The sequence below is a fragment of the Erinaceus europaeus genome, chromosome 7, assembly GCF_950295315.1.
Source record: "Erinaceus europaeus chromosome 7, mEriEur2.1, whole genome shotgun sequence".
NCBI classification, from domain to species: Eukaryota; Metazoa; Chordata; class Mammalia; order Eulipotyphla; family Erinaceidae; genus Erinaceus; species Erinaceus europaeus.
In genome coordinates, this window is record NC_080168.1 from 25,131,967 (window position 1) to 25,153,476 (window position 21,510).

General features: G+C 38.5%; 1 protein-coding gene across 32 annotated transcripts in view; it reads right to left on the bottom strand.

Moving 5' to 3' along the window:
* MAP2 (microtubule associated protein 2) overlaps window positions 1–21,510 on the bottom strand; it is a 321,228-nt gene that overhangs the window by 76,770 nt on the left and 222,948 nt on the right. For all 32 annotated transcript variants that reach the window (XM_060194011.1, XM_060194010.1, XM_060194003.1 and 29 more), the window contains one exon: window positions 5,717–6,001. In XM_060194011.1, coding sequence (XP_060049994.1) covers window positions 5,717–5,978 — 262 coding nt within the window. In that variant the 5' untranslated portion in view covers window positions 5,979–6,001. The remainder of the gene's footprint in view (window positions 1–5,716; window positions 6,002–21,510) is intronic.

The window sequence follows — 21,510 nt, forward strand, 5'->3', positions numbered from 1 at the left end:
GCAAAGCTCAGCTCTCACTTACTTGCTGTGTGACCCTGGGACTGCACTTTAGGACATGATGCTGCACCTTCATCTCATAAACTGAAGATGCTAAAAATGATCATGGAAATCTTTATATGAAATACAAGAGAAGATGTGATTCAACTTTATAAATTCAAGAGTACTACGAAAGTGTGCAATGTTACAAAAACTTCCTAGTGAGGCCAGCTGGTGGCTCACCTGGTTGAGCGCTTATATTACAATATTCAAGGACCTGGGTGAAGCAGTACTGCAGATGTCTCTCTGTCTCTCTCCCTCTCTATCTCCTCCTCCTTCTCAATTTTTGGCTGTTTCTATCCAATAAACAAAAGATAATTAAAAAAAACTTCCTAGTTATAGATTTACATATTTTCCCATAAAGGATCTTTAAGCAATCTTTAATAGATGAACAAGAATTCAGTCATATTTAATATAAATCAATAACAACTGATGGTGAAGTAAATTTGTTTCAGAGCATGGTCAGAAACAGAACTATTTTGCTTACAAATCCCTGTTTCTGCTATAAAAAACATACTTAAAATGATCCAGTAGACACAGAGAGGGCAGTATTTGATGGATTAGATAGTGATATACAATATTAACTAAACATAAGCTGTATTTTATATCAACTAGACAATGATAATAGAAATCAACTGTTTTTCTATCCTTAAAGTGCAATTAAAAATTATTTTATATTTCCCCTCCTTTTTTATTTAAATATTTATTTATTTATTTATTCCATTTTGTTGCCCTTTTTTATTGTTGTAGTTATTATTGATGTTGTTGTTAGATAGGACAGAGAGAAATGGAGAGAGGAGGGGAAGACAGAGAAGGGGAGAGAAAGATTGACACTTGCAGACCTGCTTCACCGCCTGTGAAGCGACTCCCTTGTAGGTGGGGAGCTGGGGCTCAAACCGGGATCCTTATGCCGGTCCTTGCGCTTTGAGCCACGTGCGCTTAACTCGGTGTGCTACTGCCGACTCCCCTCTTTCTTTTTAATGCAGTGCATGGAATGGACACAGTATCTCTTTGTGCCTATACAATACCACTGAGCCATCCACTAGCCCAATCTTTATTCTATGTTTTAAGAGGGAGAGAGAGAGAAAAACACCAAAACACTACTGGCATTCAAGGATTTCTTTTGGTGCTGTCCATCCGTACAATGCTTATTGCTGAATCCAGAGCCTTAAACATGGTAACGTATGCACTTTACCTGGTAGAATGTCTGCTGGGCTATTTTTCATTTTCTTTCTTTCTTTTAATTTTTTAATATTTATTTATTTATTGATAGAGATGGCCAGAAAAGTTGAGAGGGAAGGAGTGACAGAGAAGGGAGAGAGACAGAGAAACACCTACAACACTGTTTTACCACTCACAAAGCTTTCCCCTTGCAGATGGAGACCGGGGGCTCAAACCCAGGTCCTTGCACATTGTAACATGTGCACCCAACCAGGTACGCCACCACCCTTTCCCTCTACTTTGCATTTTCTAAAATGATATCCCATCTAAGCTTGTATAGACTTTATGCATCCATGCATTTACCTTTGTATAAGCATTATGATATAATCTCGCTTGATATGAATTCTAATATTAGTTTGGTCCCTCCTCTCTAACAAGAAACTTAAGAGACGAGGACCATAATGTTCACTGAGAACTGAAACTCTGTGAGGTCAAAATGCAGCCTCTTTTTTTTTTTTTTTTGCTTTTTAAATAAAGTTAAGATATACCAGAGATGTCCATACGTGTGTGATTTCAATTTCAATTTTGGGTTCTCATTATTCTATGGCTGCTTTAACCTCATATGTATATGTATATATATGTATATGTAGTATATGTATATGTGTATATATACATATTATGTATATTAAAATAAATAAATATATATATATATATTTAGTTTTTTAATTGACCCAGAGTGGTGAAGTCCAGGAGATGAAAAAAGAAAGTAACTAAGTAGGAACCAGGCAGTGAAACATCTGGTTGAGCACACATGTTATCATATACAAAGACCTATCATATGTTCAAGCACCCTGTCCCCACCTGCAAGTGGGAAGCTTCACAAGCAGTTGAGCAAGTGCTGCAGCTGTCTCTCTTTCTCTTTGTCTTATTAAATAAAGAAAACAAGAAAAAAATAGCCACTGGGAGTGGTGGGTTCATCCTGCAGGCACTAAGCCCCAACAATAACCCTGGTGGCAATAAAAAAAAAAAGGAAGTAAATAAGTAATAAAAAGGAGAGAAAAGGTTTATTATAAGTCATCATAATTAATACTCCTGCTTTGGAAGATGACTTTTAAATGATGTGTTAACAATATAATAACAATAACTTTCCTAAGTGGTTAGACTTTCAGTGATCTTATATTTCTTTTTTCATGTTTCTATTATATAGATCCCCAAAAGATATGTTAATGAACAATTGTTAGGGGAAAACAATCAAAGTGTCAAAAACCACACTATAGATGAACAAATAATTCTATATTTCTATGACTTGGCTTTAAATTTTGAGTCACATTTGGAGAGAGCTAATTAGCCAGGATGCCTACACTGCCAATGAATTTTGACCAAGGCTTGAGACCTGGCACTATATGGGAGATGCTATGGCAATGGAGGAAATTGGCTGCTCTGGTGTATATTTCTCCCTAGTGGATGGATAAAAAGTGGTCCAGAATGGGAACTCCTGCATATTTGAGGCCCCACAGCCTCATTAGTCAGTCATGTAAAAAAATCTAGAAGCAGAAGCTAGAAAGAAATTTAAAATATTAGTCTCCCACCTAATCTTAGTGCAAGATAGGATAACTATGGTCTTGAATCTAATATATATACACACACACACATATATATATATATATATATATATATATATATATATATATATATATATATTTCAGAGTCATATATAGATTTAGTGCAATTGCTATCAAAGATCTGTCAAATTTCTTCTGGTGATTAGAACTAAGGCTTCAAATATGTATCTGGAACCAGAAGATACTTAGGGCTGCCAAAACAATTTGGAGAAAAAAGGAAAAGATTGGAGCTCTCTTAGTTCCTGGCCTGTAATTATATTACAGGCCAGGATATACTAGGATATATACTAGGCTACTGTAATCAAAACTATCTGGTATTGGAATAAAAACAGATACAGAGATTATCAGAGTAAGATTTAGAACCCCAAAGTAAACCTTTATACTTGTGGTCAACTAATTTTTGACAAGGGCCCCCAAAACATAAAATGGAGAAAGTTGAGTCTTTTCAAGAAATAGAACTGGGAAAATTAGGTCAAACTGTGCAGAAAATTGAAACTGTATCACTACATTTTGATATTATTCTCAAAAGCATTTTTTTCTTCACTAATGGAACATATGTCTCTACTGAGCATTGTGTAGCTTTGCAATTTTTTTTTTTGAATTAGATCAGATACTGCTATTCAATTTTCTGGTTCCACATAGACTTCTTCTGCAGGGTACCTGATTTTTAGTCACTACAACACAGAAAAGTCAACTCTGCAAAGATCTGACATCCTGAACAGGGAGGTAGCATTAATCTCAAGTTGAAATTGGGAACTCTCTCGAGTTAGAAGTTTATGCAATTTTTGACAGATGTTGTAATACACTTTTGAGTATTTGAAAAACCCTCTGCTACACCTCTTACGGATTTGCTTTGTTGCTCCAGGATTCTTCTGTGCACATTTATGAACTTTGTTTTTTTCTCCTTAAATAAAAATTTATTCACTTATTTTAATGAGGGATATAACTAGAGACACCAATGCACTGATCAGTTCTGGTTTATTGTGATGCTGGGGATTAAATCAGGACTTTAGAGCATCAGACACGAGAGTCTTTTGCATAGCTATTATGCTATTCCCTTTGCTTTGTATTTAAATCACTGTGTGCACATAACTAACACCTGCTACTAGATTATCTGCTTTACAAAGCTCGAAGCTCATCCCTTGTGCATACCCTGGTATATAAGCTACCAGAGCACCCTATACGTAGAAAATTCTCAATAATGGCTTGACTTCTTTCTTTTCTTTCTTTTTTACTTACAGTAGCTTGTTGAATCAGTGGATTAAAAATTACACTATATACTTGTGTGACCTCTGCTACTTATTTGAAATGTCTTTAATTTTCCTATTAAAAACTTGTATATATTTAACAATATGTACAACTAGTTTGTGTTGCTGATCCCAAGCTGTGAATAAGGAAGGGTGGTTTTAAAGTGATCAATAATCTTTCTTACTACTTATAATTTACTTAAATGATATTTTGGGTAACAGGTCTGTGAAATTACTGTGCTCCAAGGACCGGCTTAAGGATCTCGGTTCGAGCCCCCGCCTCCCCACCTGCAAGGGAGTCACTTCACAGGTGGTGAAACAAGTCTGCAGGTGTCTGTCTTTCTCTCCCCCTCTGTGTCTTCCCTTCCTCTCTCCATTTCTCTCTGTCCTATCCAAAAACAATGACAGCAATAAAAATAATAATAACTACAACAACAATAAAACAACCAGGGCGACAAAAGGGGAAAAAAATAGCTTCCAGGAGCAGTGGATTCATGATGCAGGCACTGAGCCCCAGCAATAACCCTTGGAGGCAAAAGAGAAAAAGAAAAAGAAAAAGAAAAGCAACGGTGAAGAATAGCACAATGCAGGCTAGGGTTTCTTGTGACATTAGTTCTAGATAATGATATTATCATCAGTGACAAAGTGAAGGAAAATATTTATGGAAATAGACTTATAAAAGAAGGGAAGTAATTTTGAGTAAATTGTACTAAAGAATATTATGCTTTCCTTCAATCATATGGATACTAGGTCTTAAAAACTTACACAAGTAATATGAAGTGGTTCCTGTATGTGTGTCTGTTTTCTCATCCTCTCTCAATCTCTCTTTTTGAAGGATGGTGGATATGCTATGCATTCCTTTCTGCCCTAAAGACTAATGTGCTTTTTAACAGTCAATCAGTTGGATTTAGGCTCACTATGACTTATAAGAATCAGTAAGAAACTATTTTGTGCAGTTTTCAGTAACCTGAAATGCTAAGGTTTCAAGCAAATGATATGTACACTAAGTCACTTGTTTACTAAATTTAAAGTGATAAAAACTCAGACACCAAGTTACAGGTGCTACCATGATGCCAACCTGACTTCCCCGGGTAGACAATCTCACCAAAGTACCCTGGGACCCCCCACCCACTCTCCAGAACCTTGCCCCACTAGGGAAAGACAGAGACAGGCTGGTAGTATGGATCGACCTGTCAACGCCCATGTTCAGCGGGGAAGCAATTACAGAAGCCAGGCCTTCAACCTTCTGTACCCCATAATGACCCTAGGTCCATACTCCCAGAGGGATAAAGAATAGGAAAGCTTTCAAGGGAGGAGATAGGATATGGAGTTCTGGTGGTGGGAATTGTGTGGCATTGTACCCCTCTTCTCCTCTGGTCTTGTTGATAATTTTTATTTAAAAAATAAATTTAAAAAATAAAGTGGTAAAAACTAAGTAGGGGGATGAGACTGAGAATGCAGCTGAATCTGAGGGATGTCAGGTCAGCTCTGGTGATTTCTCTGTCTTTTCAGTATCAATTTCTGAAGAATGGCTGGAATTGGAGTTCTAGCCCTTGTGAAAGAACAGCACTGGTAAAGTTGATTCACGGTTAGACTAAACAGGTTTCAAAGCGAAAGCCAAGCTTTATTGAAAGACGATTCTGTAGTTACCTGGTGTTTCTCTGTCAGCTGAGGTCAGCTCCCCATTGATTCCATTCTCTTTGGTATCTGCATAGGCACCTTGAGACTCATGTTCTCCAAAGGCAGCCTCTTCATCCTCTCTGTATGGAAATCCATTGGCACTTCGGACAAGTCCTTCCCCTGCCCCACCTTGATCTTTAATCTCTGGTGGGTGTGGATGTGCAGGTGCCTCAGTTAGTTGAGCTGAGGCCCAGTGAGGCGCCTTCGCTTCATCTTTCCGGTCATCTGCCATTCTTCAATCCGCTATGATTTCTCCTGTGATGACAAAGTAAAAACATCAGCCATCACTCTTGGGAAATCTGATATCATATAATTAATATCAACATAGAGCAAATTCATAACAAACTTTAATATTGGCATGCCATAAAATAAATTTTAAGAAGCAGTGCTAATATGGTTAAATAACATGATTATCCCACTTGAAATATGAACAGGTAACTATAGTATCTATAATTTTTTATTGCCACTAGCATTATCACTGGGGCTCAGTAATTATGCAACAAATCCACTGCTCCCTGAAGACATTTCTCCCCAACCCCTGCTTTCTATTTCATTTGATTAGGCATAAAGAAATTGAGAGTGGAAGGGAATATAGGAAGGAGAAAGAAAGGTAGACACACCTGCAAACATTCCTCACCATTCATGAAGCTTCCCCCCTACAGGTGGGAAGCAGGGGGTGGGGGCTAGAACCCCAGTCCTCACTCATGGTAATGTGTGCATTTAACCAGTATGCCACCAGCCTGCTTTAGTATCTATCATTTTAATATAAGATTATCATCAATCTACCAGTAGAGTTGGTCCTAGTACAGTGTAGTCCTTGTGCTAATGGCAGAAGAAGAAAACCCACATACAGTTTATAGTTTATCTCTTCATCTTACTGGGGTTCTCATCAATAGATTCAGTGAAAGGTCATTTATGACTGGTTGAAAGCATAAGTGCAGAACCAGATGACAGAAAAATTCATATAAATATTCTTTGCAGTTCAAGAGGATCTAAGCTCAAGGGTCAATGCTAACTAATCTAAGACAATGCTGTGTTCTTAAAGGTACCACTGACTTTCTCTGACATACAATGTTGATTGTACACTAGAGTCAAGTAATACTTCAGTATAAAATAACCCTGAAGAAAATTAGGTAGGAAAATGTAAGGAAAGGAGTAGCTGAGTGGAAATAGTGATGTATACAAGTTACTCTGAGTATACCCTTAAAAACACAGGTCTGCAGGTGTTGGTCTTTTTCTCCCCCTGTCTTCCCCTCCTGTCTCCATTTCTTTCTGTCCTACCCAACGATGGCATCTATAGCAACAATAATAACTACAATAAAAAAATAAAAAAAACAAACTCAATTCTCCATGGAGCCTAGAAATGACAAAGTCACTATCCCAACCCTTTCAGTTTTAAAGATGTTCAATTCAAACTAGAGGAGAGAGAGAGAGAGAAAACCAGTCATCACTAGAAGTCTTTTTGAAATTGTTAAATAACAACAGAAGTCTGAAAGTATGGTAAGTATAATAACAAGAATCACTTGCACATCTGCCCCCATATATCTAGGACTGAATGAGCACTCTAAGATTAACCATACAAACTTCCAAAACACCAAATTCAGATGGGAAGTGTGCATCATAAGATTTACAGAAGGTCTGTGTTTTTTCTGAGCTGCTGTGGCATCCTCATATGGCTAAAGAACTGAAGAGATTATTTAAATTCAGATTGTGACCTTCTGGATCACACTATTTTATCCTGGGCCAGTATAATTATTTATTTGTTAATTTTACTATTTTTAAAATATATTTTTCAGTATTAATTTTGGATAGGGTCTAAGAAAAAAATTGAGAATGGAGAGGGATATAGAAAGAGGGAGCAAGACACTTGGAGCACTACTTATTCACTATTCCCCAGATCTGTGGGTGGGGACGAGAAGCTTGAACCCAGGTCTTGTACACTGTAATGTTTGTGCTCAATCAAGTGTGCCACCAGCTGACCCCCAACATCCTTTTTGTTTTTTTAAAAAAATCATTATCTTTATTTATTTCTTGGATAGAGACAGCCAGAAATTGACAGTGAAGAGGGCGGTAGAGAAGGGAGAGAGACAGAGAGACACCTGCAGCCCTGCTTCATCACTTGCACAGCTTTCCCCCTGCAGGTGGGGACCAGGGGCTCGAACCTGGGTCCTTGAGCACTATAACATGTGTGCTCAACCAGGTACACCACCACCCACCTGGCACACTCTACATCCTTATTTTAAAGATTTGATTTCTTTTTCTCCCTTTACCAGAAAAGCTTAGTTAAAATATCCATATTATTAAATGGTTTCATTATTTTATTGCTATCAGGTTTATTGCTGAGGCTTAGTGCCTGCACAATGAATCCATCACTCCTTATGGCCATCCTCTCTCCCCCATATTTTGTCTCTTTAATTTGATAGGACAGAGAGAAACTGAGATAAGAGAGGGAGACAGAGAGAAAGAAGGAAAGAAAAATATCGACAGAACTGCTTCACTATTTGTGAAGCTTTCCCCCACAAGTGGGGAGCAGAGGCTTGAACCTGGGTCCTGGTAATGTGTGCTCAACCTTGTGCCAGGTCCAATTTATTAAGTGTGCAGACACTTAATAAATTGTCATTCTGAACATGAAAAACCAACAGCTAAATGAAGACAATGTTACTTGGCAATCATCTACTTAAATTGTTAATACAACTTTTCTTCTTCTTCTAGCGTTTGCCCTTCTTCCGTAGCCAGTCAACAGCAAAGCTGTCAGGAGCTGCTTATTGCTGGCTTTGAAAGTGACTGGGATCCATGTGGATTCAGTCGGCTAGGAAGGATCGTCAGTTTCCCCAATGAATGGGTACTCATGGGATGCACCACGAGAAGGTCGATCCAAGAGATTAGTTATTTAAAAAGCAATTTTCTTAGTGTTTAATACTTGAAAATTTGGGGACTACTTTTTTTTGCCTCCAGGGTTATTTGCTGGGGCTCAGTGTTGGTGCCTAGCACGTTATGATTGGGCTCTCCTCAATCGCTATGTTCCACCGCTGGGGAGCCAGAGACGACCCGAACTGCCCCTGCGGCTACAGACAGACTATGACCCACATAGTCAACGACTGCCACCTCTCCAGATTCAAAGGAGGTCTCGAAACTTTACATCAGGCTCAACCTGACGCTGTTAATTGGCTATGGAAGAAGGGCAAACGCTAGAAGAAGAAGTGTCGGTGCCTGCACTACAAATCCACTGCTTTTGGAGGCCATTTTTCCCCCCTTTTTTGTTGCCCTTGTTATTATTGTTGCCACTGATGTTGTGTTGTTGGATAGGACAGAGAGGAAAGAGGAGGTAAAGACAGAGAGGGGTAGAGAAAGACACCTGCAGGTCTGCTTCACCCCTTGTGAAGCGAACCCCCCCCCACTCCGCAGGTGGGGAGCCAGGGGCTCGAACCAGGATCCTTACCTGGTCCGTGCGCTTTGTACATGTGCCCTTAACTCGCAGCAGTACAGCCCGACCCCTGGGCTATTTCTTTTTAATTATTAAAAATGTATATTGGAAGGAATAATGGTGGGATAGCCATGCCAACTTCAATTAACGTCAGACTTACAAATAAAGTATATTTGCTTCCTAAGCTCTAACATGTTACAATGATTCAGATAATGTTCCTTTTATACTTAATCTGATAACAGGTGGAATTATATACCTAAATATAAACCTGGTAAAAACAACTTTTCCCCATGAAAATACGGATGCTAATCAGACATCACTTTCTACTTTGTCAGGCTTTTTAAGTGCAGGTAATCTAACCACCTATCAAGTGACATGTTAGGAAATCAGAATATTTAGAATTCACATTGTTCTATCAACAAACTACTTTGACAGAAAATATGACCTGGAAAGACTTCTTTCTGCTCTAGGGAACGACTTTTGGAATCAAAGGTGACACTGTTAGTTATACCCACCTACAGTCACAAAATGATATTTTTGAAATGTCTGTAGTCTATGAACAATTTCACTTAAAATTTTAATAAATGTCTTGAAGGCTACAAATAATTTCCACTCTTCAAATAATTAAAAATCGGTACAGTTCCCCTCTTTTTCTTTTTCAGATGTATAGTTTTTTTGTAAATAAATATTTAATTAATTTATTGTGTAGAGACAGAGAAGTTGAGAGGAAAGAGAGGCATAGAGAAGGAGAGATAAAGACAGAGACATGTAACACTGCTTCTTCACTTGTGAAAATATCCCCCTGTAGGTGGGAACTGGTGGTTTGAACCTGAATCCTTAAAATAGTATTTTGTTTCTGTTTTTTAAATCTGAGTCTCTCTGAAAACTGTTAATATTGAATTGGAAATTATAAGAAAGCTGATATATGTCAGTTTTCTCCAGATCTATAAAAGGAAGGTTGAGAAGTATGACGATGTCTTATACTCCATTTCTAAGGTATAATGGGAAAAGTTCTTTCTCTATCACAAAATCCTTTTCTATTTACCGAACAGCAGGACATCTGTTATGCAATATTGTTTGTTAAAGCAACTGAAAACCTACCTGATCTTTCTCTCACTCCTCTCAAAAGCTTAACTTGACAATGTGAACAAGGACAACTAAGTAAGAATTAAATCAAAAAGAAATGCTCTAGGTCCAAAACGCAGATTTATGATTCATAATAAACTGCAATGAAAAACGTAAAGACATAGTCCAACACTTATGGGTATATAATTTATCTTTAGTATGAAAATTTCAAATATCTATTTGTATCAATGAAATATTTAATTTAAGATTAGCCTATCATGAATAATATGCTTTGTATGACAGGTGTCAATTCTTCTCAACTAAGATGAGGGCGAGTTAGGAGAAAAATCTTGTGTATCTTGTGGAGTTAGGAGAAAAATCTTGTGTAAAAATCAGAATTTTTAGTTCTAGATTTTATTAATACCATCCAGTTTTTGTTGCCCTTTATTATTAAGCAGTCTTGTCTAGTAACCAAAGTAAAATACAACAGCTTCATGTACATTCTTCATGTAGACAGAATATTCTTCATAGACAGAATACTAAATAGATATAGCTATTTTTAAAAATATATTTTTAAAATTTGTTATTGGACTAGAGATAGAGAGAAACTGAAAGGGGAGGGGAGATAAGAAGGAAAAGAGACAGTAAGACACCTGTTTGATCACTTGTGAAGCTTTCCCACTCCAGGTGGGAACTGGGGACTTGAATCTGGGACCTTCCTTGTACACTGTAATGAGTGTGCTTAACTAGCTATGCCATCGCCTGGCCACAGACCTATTTTATATATAAAATATTTTATAAAACAATCCTTTGGATTCTGTATCTTTCAGATTGATCAAAGTTTAACAAGTTCTAATAAATTGTGCTTTCTTGCCAAAAAGCAACATTCATTTTTAAAAAAAATTAAAAATTATTTTTTATCCATCTTGCCTAGAATATTCTTTTAATTACCATTCAAGCAAATGTTGCAAAAAAAATGAGTGACCTTAATTTGAGAAATGACTTATTATGTTGAAGGTGTGCCTGTTTCTCCTAAGAATTGTTATGAAACCGTATGTGCACACTGACATTTCATACGTTTATCTCTGCTTGAAAACTGCAGGAGAAAAATCATTTTATGTGCTCTGAAGTTTCTGTATTTTTGTTCTATATAGTAAGTAGTGGCAGATGTATTATTTAAGTGCACTAAACAGTAGTTCCTGAGCACTTATGCCCTGAAGGCTTGCAGATACAAAGAAATAAAGTACAGCTGTCACATTTCTTTTAACATGTAAGGAGAGAAACCAGAAAGTAGGTAGACACGCGCAGAAGAAGAAAATATTGCTGACAGTTCTGCTGTCTTTTTGAGTTCCCAAAGAGTCCCCCCCCACCCACCCTTAGGGCAAATTCAGGGCTAAGGATGAAGCTCAGAGAAACAGCTTACTAAAAACAGAAAGCATTTTCTAACTTTCTAACTACTTAATTGGAGTTTCATATTTTTTCTTACAAAGTATGAAAAGGGTTAAGCAAAAGTAAGATGTGTAGAACCCACGTAAAATAAAAACTAACCAAATTGTCAGTCAGTCTTGAGTTTCAAATATTTATTGTATATTTGAACTGTATATTTATTGTATAATGAACTAATCATCCATTCCCCACTGGGAGATGAACACAGGAGAATAGGTTTTGTCAGCTATGAATATTTTGACTATTCTCTCAATTGGTGAGAGAATAGTTTTGAAACCCAATTTCTAAGCCTCACGGAAAAACTCAGATACAAGTTCTAGCTCTCCTGAGTGCATATGAAAAATAACACCAACTACTCAATCTGAATTATACCTAGCACACATGACAGAGATCACTTGACATGCAGGTTTAGAAATATCTTTAAGTGGCCAGATAGTGGCACACTGGTAAGAGCACACATCACTATGCACAAGGACCCGGGTTTGAGCCCCTGCTCCCACTGGCAAGGGTCGCTTTGTGGGTGGTGAAGCAGGTCTGCAGGTATTATTTTTGTCTCTTCCTCTCTATCTCTCTCTCTTTTTAAAACTTTTTTTTAATTTAAAAAATATTTATTTATTCCCTTTTTGTTGCCCTTGTTGTTTTTATTGTTGTAGCTATTATTGTTGTTGTTATTGATGTTGTTGTTGTTGGATAGGACAGAGAGAAATCGAGAGAGAGGGGAAGACAGAGAGGGGAGAGAAAGATAGACACCTGCAGACCTAGCTTCACTACCTGTGAAGCAACCCCCCTGTAGGTAGGGAGCGAGGGTCTCGAACCATTATCCTTATGCCAGTCCTTGCGCTTTGCACCACCTGTGCTTAACTCACTGTACTACCGCCCGACTCCCTCCTCTCTATCTCTTCTCCCCTCTCAATTTCTCAGTCCTATCCAAAGTAATAAAAAAGAAAAAAAAAAGCTCCCGGTAGCAGTGAATTTGTAGTGCTGGCACCAAGGACCAGTGATTACCCTGGTGGCAGTAAATATAAGTAAGTAAATAAATAAATAAATAGAAATACGTTTAAGATAAACTATTTAATACCATTTCCAGAAAACTTTGAAAAGCATTAAAATGAAATGTTCTTTGATGATCACTGTACCTTGAAATGGTTTTACCCAATTACCTATGACAAACTAGAATTGATGGGTATAGGACTTGGAAAATGGCATTTTACCAAATTTAACAGAGACACTAAAGTTTGCCGTGTCACATGATTACTCTCACAATTTGAAACAGAATCTATGACTTCTGCAGTCCAGGATAATCACGATGAGGTGATGAAGTCCGTAGGCTGCTTTCATTCAGCTTCCTGGGCACATTCCATTTCTCTACTGCGCATGAGTTTATGTGAAGGGCCAGGAATATCTCAAAAGGATGTATAAAATGACCCACTGTCTGGTAAAAACCTCTTTTGTACTGTAACTGTTCTTTGGTCAGTTTATAAGCATCTCAAAATTGCCTTTAGAATATTTATTTTAATAATTAAATATAATTTGTCTGTATTCATTTTGGATAGAGACACAGAGAAATTTAGATAGAATGGGGATATAGAAAGGGAAGGAGGGAGGGAAGGGTGGGGAGAGAAAGAAATAGAGAGAGAGAGAGAGGGAGGTCACCTGCAGTTTCATGTAGGTGGGACCTGGGGGCTTGAACCCAGGTCCTTGCACACTATAATGTGTGCACTCTACCAGGTGCATCATCACCTTTCCCCAGAATATTTATTTTAGATACTCTGGCATTCATAATGACCAATGACAAAAGTTATACTTGCTTAAAATAGCTCAAATTGAGCTATAGTTTTCTTTTCTTTCTTTCTTTTTTTTTTTTTGCCTCCAGTGTTATTGCTGGGGCTCAGTGCCAGCACTATGAATCCACTGCTCCTGGAGGCCATATTTCACATTTTATTGCCCTTGTTGTAGTTATTGTTGTCATAGCTGTTGTGTTGTTGGATAGGACAGAGAGAAATGGAGAGAGGAGGGGAAGACAGAGAGGGCGGAGAGAAAGATAGACACCTGCAGACCTGCTTCACCCCTTGTGAAGCGACCCCCCCTGCAGGTGGAGAGCCGGGGGCTCGAACCAGGATCCTTACGCTAGTCCTTGTGCTTTGCTCCATGCGTACTCAACCCATTGCGCCACTGCCTAGCCCCAGAACTATGATTTTCTTTAAATCATTTTGAAGCTAGACGTGGGCTGATTGTGGCAAATAATTCTAAACTAGTAACTTTCAAATAAGTAATTAAATATCTAGATTATTGATGAAATGCTACTTAGTGGAGCAAAACTCTTCTCCTGGGATTTCCATGTAATCATAAACCTCATTCTTTTTCTTTCAATTACAACATTAGAGATTCTACATGGCAGAGAATAGTCCTTGATTATACTTATTATTAGGCAGCATTAAATATCCTCAAAAATTGGCCGAAAAAGAACAGACAAGAAACAATGAAAACTTGGGAAACCCAAGGGAGAAACACAGTCTGCCAGACAGACATGTCTTCAGTTTTATAATGCATCTGGCTCGGCCATTTTTTTTTTCCTCCAAGATTATCTCCAAGGACTCGGTGCCTGCTCGAATCCACTGCTCCTGGAGGCCGTTTTTTCCCTTTCGTTGCCCTTGCTGTTGTTATTATTATTGTTGTTATTGCTGTCATTATTGCCAGATAGGACAGAGAGAAATTGAGAGAGGAGGGGAGGACAGAGATGGGGAAAGACAGATACTTGAAGACTTGCTTCACAGCTTGTGAAGTGACCCCTCTCTGCAGGTGTGAGCTAGGGGTTGGAACAGGGATCTTTAAGCTGGTCCTTACGCTTTGCACCATGTGCGCTTAACTTGCTGCACTACCGCCAGGCCATTTTCCATTATGTTCTGCCCTTTCATCCTGTAATATTAATACAAGCCAGTGCAATGCAAACACTGTGATTATAAGTTTTTACTGATACATATTGGAGGATGAAAAAAATAGAAAACCAGTCATGGATATTGTTTCCCTTTTCTACTAGATTCATGTTATGCCTTCTACTGATTTTTTTTTTTCCAGCAGTGTTATCACTGGACTCAGTGCCTGCAAGATGGATCCACTGCTCTTGGCCGCCATTTTCCTTTTCTTCTTTTGATATGGCAGCTAGAAATTGAGAGGGGAGCAGAAGATATATATAGATAGATAGATAGATAGAGAGAGAGAGAGAGACCTGAAGACCTGCTTCACTGCTTGTTCTGAAGTTTTGCCCCTATAGGTGGGGAGCAGGGCTTTGAACCTAGATCCTCACACATGGTAATATGTGCACTTAATTGGGGGCACGACTGCCCAGCCTACAGCTTCTTTTTACACAAATACTACACATCAGAAACTTTTGGTGTCTAAACATAAACTTCTGTTCATGTGGGGCCAGGTGGTGGCACAGCTGTTTAAACACACACACAGTGCATAAGGATCCAGGTTCAAGCCTCTGATCCCCACTTACAGGGGGAAAGCTTCACAAGTGGTGAAGCAGGGCTGCAGGTGTCTCTCTATCTCTCTCCCTGCATCTCCCCTCTCCTCTCAGTCTCTACCCAATAATAAATAAAAATTTAAAAAGTTTATGTGAAATACATATTTTAATTTTGCTTATAAATGCTAAGGAATTCTATACTTAAATACTTGCTAATAAAATGACTATCACTCTATTCCTTCTTTTTGTTGTTTATAAATCGTGATCCGGGAGGTGGCATAGTGGTAAAGCTTTGGACTCTCAAGCATGAGGTCCCGAGATAGATCCCTGGCAGCACATGTGCCAGAGTGATGTCTGGTTCTTTCTCCTCCTATCTTTCTCATTAATAAATAAATAAAATCTTAAAAAAAAAAAAGTCGAGAAATCAGTTCTTGGTAACGTGAAAATTTTAAGTGGAAAAGTCAAGATATTTGCTTCATATCTTTTCTACTCTTTTAGATTCATTGTAAGATACCTCTAATGATGACTACATCTTCATCACACACTATGAATTCATAGTGTGGCTGTATAATTATTTCTGGTGATGATGGACACGAAGTACAAAACATGTCAGTATTAAGTTCTTAGTAGGATTGTATAATAAAATGTAAATAATGCACAGTTCCAGACAAGTTGAAAGTTTTCAATAAATGTCTACTAGTTATTATTTTATGATTTGTATTTGACTATTTTAACAATAGAATGAATGATATGGCTTCTTTCATATATAAAACTAAATCCAGGGGCTAGAAGATAGATTACCTGGCAGAGCACTTACTTTACCCTTCACAAAGACCCAGTTAGAGTACCTCAGTTAAGAGGGGTGGGGAGAAACAGGAAGAGAGACACGTATAGCATGGCCTCACAGCTAGTAAAGCTTCCCTCCTGCAAGTGGGGACTGTGGGTTTGATCTTTTTTTTATCTGAAGCTGAAAAAGGAAATAACACTTTGGGGTGGGTCACTATAAACACAAAATGTGAGAACACACACACACATACACACACACACAAACATACACACTCTGAAAGAGTGAGTGAGTGAGAGTGAGAGTGTGAGAGAACACTCAAGTCAAGGAGAATAAATTAAACTCGGTTTCGGTATTCTCAGAATAAGATCCAATCAAATCCACAAATATACTTTGCATTGCCTGTTCTTTTCATCAAATAATGGGATGAATTGAGTGGGATTGAGACTGAAAAGAATATTATTGAGAAAGATTCCACAAGCCAGAGGCCAGGTGATGGCACACCTGATTAAATGCACACACTACATTGAGCAAATACCCGGGTTCAAGCCCCTGGTCCCCTGTAGGGGGAAAGCTTCACGAGTGGTGAAGTAGAGCTGTAGCTGGCTCTCTGTCTCTCTCCCTCTCTATCTACCCCTATCTTCTCAATTTTTCTCTGTCTCTATCTAATAATAAATAAAAAGTAAAAAACACTTCATAAGCATAACTCTTGATAACCAATTACCATATTCAAATTGTGTAAAGTGCATTTTATGAAGACCATGAACAACATAAACATATACTTCACAACTGTGAATTACTTCTGAGCTGTGTTTTGCATTTGATAAGAACATTGCACCTTATAAACACACCAAATATTAACGTAATATTTAAAATGCCCCATTGTGCTAACCTCATCTAAACATATTTAAGGGCTTGAACCTAGGTACTGCAGCCATAGGAGAATAAATAATAGATTTGCAACCTTAAAATTAGGTTTGCCTGGCTCTCTCACTTAATAGATGTGTAAACTTAAACTTGGCATCAATCCTGAGAGTTACTTTTACAAGCATGCAAGTGACAACTGAATCATTAAAGAAATACGTTGTGATTTCATTAACAGTTTTCTCTTACCACATAAGAATAAATCCAATCACAATAGTTTTACTAAAAATTTAAGTAAGCATTAGGACACAAGTTTGAGAAGGAAACAACTACAATTTGCATGTTGACAAGTAATGAATTTGTTTTAATTTTTTTTTTCAGTTTGCAATCTGATTCTTGTCAGATCTAGTCCAGTGTCATACGATAAAGCACTGCAAGTCTAAGGGTTTTGGTATGAAGTTGATAAGTATTCTATAGAATTACAGATACTCCAAAGAAAAGTTTAGGTCATAAATATTAGCACTAGATCCTTTAATTATAACACTTAAGATGATTCACTATAAGGAATCGGGCTGTAGTGCAGTGGGTTAAGTGCAGGTGGCGCAAAGCACAAGGACCGGCATAAGGATCCTGGTTTGAGCCCTGGCTCCCACCCGCAGGGGAGTCGCTTCACAGGTGGTGAAGCAGGTCTGCAGGTGTCTATCTTTCTCTCCCCCTCTCTGTCTTCCCCCTCCTCTCTATATTTCTCTCTGTCCTATCTAACAACAATGAAAATTATAACTACAACAATAAAACAACAAGGGCAACAAAAGGGAATAAATAAATAAAATAAATATTAAAAAAAAGATGTTCACTAAGGCAAGGCATTGGCTCGGCTGAACTCTCTGCTGGGGGATGACAGTGTCTGCAGACATCCATAAGAGAGAGACGAGAAATTGTGCTTATGTATCAACACTGTGCTGTAAACCACTGACTCCCTTTCCCAATAAAATAACTAAAAAATGATAATTACTTGACAACAAAATTCCTTCTAGAACTGTTAACTTATATTTTTATAGGGGGGATTAATGGTTTAGAGTAAATACAGTTGTTGATACATGTTAAATTTCTCAGTTTTCTGGAAAACACTTTCACCCCAAGAATTAAGTCTTTCTCCCCCACCCGTGAGCCAGGACCTGAAAGTCTTCTTCCCCCCACCCCAGAGTCCTTTACTTTGGTGCAATACATCAAACCCAGTATGAGTTCCATCTTGTGTTTCCTCTTTCTGCTCTTTATTTTTTAACTTCTGTCTGTGAGTGAGATCACTCCACACTCATCCTTCTCTGTTCGGCTCGTCTCACTCAGCATGATTCCTTCAAGTTTTATCCAAGATTGGGTGCAGAAAGTGAATTAGTTATTCTTCACAGCTGAATAACATATATATATATTTATTCCACAACTTTCTCAGTCACTCATCTATAGCTGGACACCTAGATTGCTTTAGGCTTTAGCTATTATAAACTGGCCTGCTATAAACAAAGATATTCACAGATCTTTTCGGATGGGTGTGTATTTCATATATATACAACATGGGAATAGGGCCATGATTCAGGTGAAACAATAAAACAATGGGTGTGGAAATAGTTTGCTGGAAAGAGCACGTAGCTTACCACGCATAGGGCCATGGGCTTGAGGCCAAGCACAACAAAGAAGCACCACATACAGCAATGAGGACATTTCATAGATGGTGGAGGGGTGCTGTGGTTTCCCTACTCTCTGAGTGTCTATATCTCCCATTCTCAACTCTCTCTAAGGAAGAATGGAGCCACTGACCTGAAGGAGGCTATTTAAAGATTTTATCATGTATGTAAGGCCCTGGAACCTAAGAGAAAAAATAAAATACAAGAAGTTGGAGAAGAAAATGATGATTATAAAAAGAAGAAGATCAAAGAACTGGACATCAAGCATAAATGGAGAAGTGTAAATTCTTTATGTGCTAATTTTTGCGACTTTTTTTTTCTGCCTCCAGGGTTATTGCTGAGGCTTGGTGCCTGTACCAGGAATCCACTGCTCCTGGAGGCTATCCCCCCCTTTTGTTGCCCTTGTTTTATTGTTGTTGTGGTTATTATTATTGCTATTGATGTCATTGTTATTGGATAGGACAGAGAGAAGTTGAGAGAGGAGGGGAGACCGAGGAGGAGAGAAGGATAGACACCTGCAGATCTGCTTCACCGCCTGTGAAGGGATTCCTTTTCAAGCTGGGGGCTCCAAGCGGGATCCTTAAGCAGCTCCTGGTGCTTTGTGCCATGTGCGCTTAACCTATCGCACTACAGCCTGACTCCCTTTTGTGACTGTTTTACAGATAAATATGATAGAAGGGAAGGTGAAATTGTGGGCCATGATAAACAGCATTCCATTTGTTCTGTTTCCTGCCACTTTATCTCAGCTGCTCTGACTCTTTACTTTGGTGAACACTTTTCTCTCCATAAATGCAAATCATGTTACTGAGGTTCTGCATCTACGCTTTTCAGACTGAAAATCATCTCATGCAAATCAGTGAAGCCATTATGATACTGAAATTCCTTAAAGAACTAACAATAAGCATACCACATGATCCAGTGCTGTCACTACAAAGGATTTATCTGAAGAATATGAAAAGATTAGTTTGAAAAGGTATGTGTGTCCCTCTGTTCACAGTAGCATTAGATGCCATAGCCAAGACATGGAAATAGCCTAAGTGCCAGTCACTAGGTGACTGAATAGAGACTTTGTAGCATTACGAATAGCACCAAGACAAATATGGATGTGTACACAGATCTCTTCGTGTCTTTGTGCTCTTTGCTTAGAAGCATAGGAAAGGAATTGCTGAGTCATATAGCAGATTCATTTGGAAACAGCTGAATGTCTAGCAATCATTGGGTGGTTAAAGAAGTTGTGGCATATAACCTGACTTCCCTGGGCAGACGACCTCACCAATGTACCCTGGAACTCCAACTCCCCAGAACCTTACCCTACTAGGGAAAGGTAGAGACAGGCTAGGGGTATGGATCTGCTTGTCAAGAGCCATGTCCAGCAGAGAAGTAATTGCAGAAGCCAGACTTACCACCTTCTGCACCCCATAAAGATATTTGGTCCATACTCCCAGAGGGACAAAGAATAGAGAAGTTTTCAATGGAGGGGGTATGGCACTCTAGTGGTGGGAATTGTGTGAATTGTACCCCCCTTATCCCACAATCTTGTCAATCATTATTAAATCAACAATAATAATAAGTTGAAAATAAGAAAACACAAAACAGAACTTGGACTGGGTTTGGCGTACTGCACCAAAGTAAAAGACTCTGGGATGGGGAGGGGAGGGGTTCAGGTCCTGGAACATGATGGCAGAGGAGGACCTAGAGAGGGTTGAATTGTCATGTGGAAAACTGAGAAATTTTACACATGTACCAACTACTGTATTTTATTATTAACCATAAACAATCTCTGCAATAATGAAAAAAAAGTGAGTGACTTATAAGGGAGAAAGAAGAAGTTGTGGCATATATACATGACTGATACTACATAGCTGCCAGAAATGATGATTTGTTCTCCTTTGTTACAACATGGATGGAACTAGAAGGTCATGTTGAGGGAAATAAGTCCAAAGGAAAAGGATGAATGATGGATAATGTCACTTTTAGGTGAGATCTAAGAAACAAAGCAGAGAAATTATACAGGGTGTATTAGTCATCAATACAGGTGTATTAATCATCAATTTATTATGCTTTGAGTATCTTATTTAAAAATATTTTCAACTTCTCTCCCTCCCTCTGCTTCTCTCCTTTTTCCTTTTTCCCTTTCTTATCTCTCTCTCTCAATTTCTTTCAGATACAGCCAAATAGAAATTGACAGGGAGGAAGATAGAAAGGGGGATAGAGAGAGACATCTACTTCTTCATTGCAGATGGGCACTAGGGGCTTAAACCCAGTTCTTGTGGGTTGTAACATTTGCGCTCTACCTGGTGTGTCACTGCCCAGCCCCATCATTTTTTACTTTTAAGTTTTATTTGTTAGGAGAGAGGGAGACAGAAAGAAGACCAGAACACTGCTCAGCTCTAGCATGTAGTAGCACCAGGGATTAAACCTGTGTCTCCTGTAGCCTCAGACATGCAAGCTGGTGCTCTTGACAGGCTGCACTATTTCCCTGGCCCTTGAATATCTTTTTCAAAAATATTTATTTATTTTCCTTTTTGTTGCCCTTGTTGTTTTTTATTGTTGTTGTAGTTATTATTGTTATTTGATGTCGTTGTTGTTAGATAGGACAGAGACAAATGGAAAGAGGAAGGGAAGACAAAGATGGGGAGAGAAAGACAGACATCCGCAGACCTGCTTCACCGCTTGTGAAATGACTCCCCTGCAGGTAGGGAGCCAGGGGCTCCAACCGGAATGCTTTCGCATTACTTATGCTTTATGCCACACACGCTTAACCCGTTGTACTACCGCCTGACTCCCCTTGAGTATCTTTTAAAACTATTTCTTTCTTTCTTATGAGTGAGAGACCAGAGCACCATTAAGTTCTGGCATATGGTGGCACCAGGGATCAAACCTGGGAATTTGATTCTGGCATGCAAAGTCCTGTGTTATAATGGTGAGCTATTATTTCCCTGGCCCTGCTTTGTTTGAGTCTTATTCAATAAACATCTACTGAATACCAGCTTCACACCAAGAATTCTGATAGGTACTAGCAATACAGCGATGATT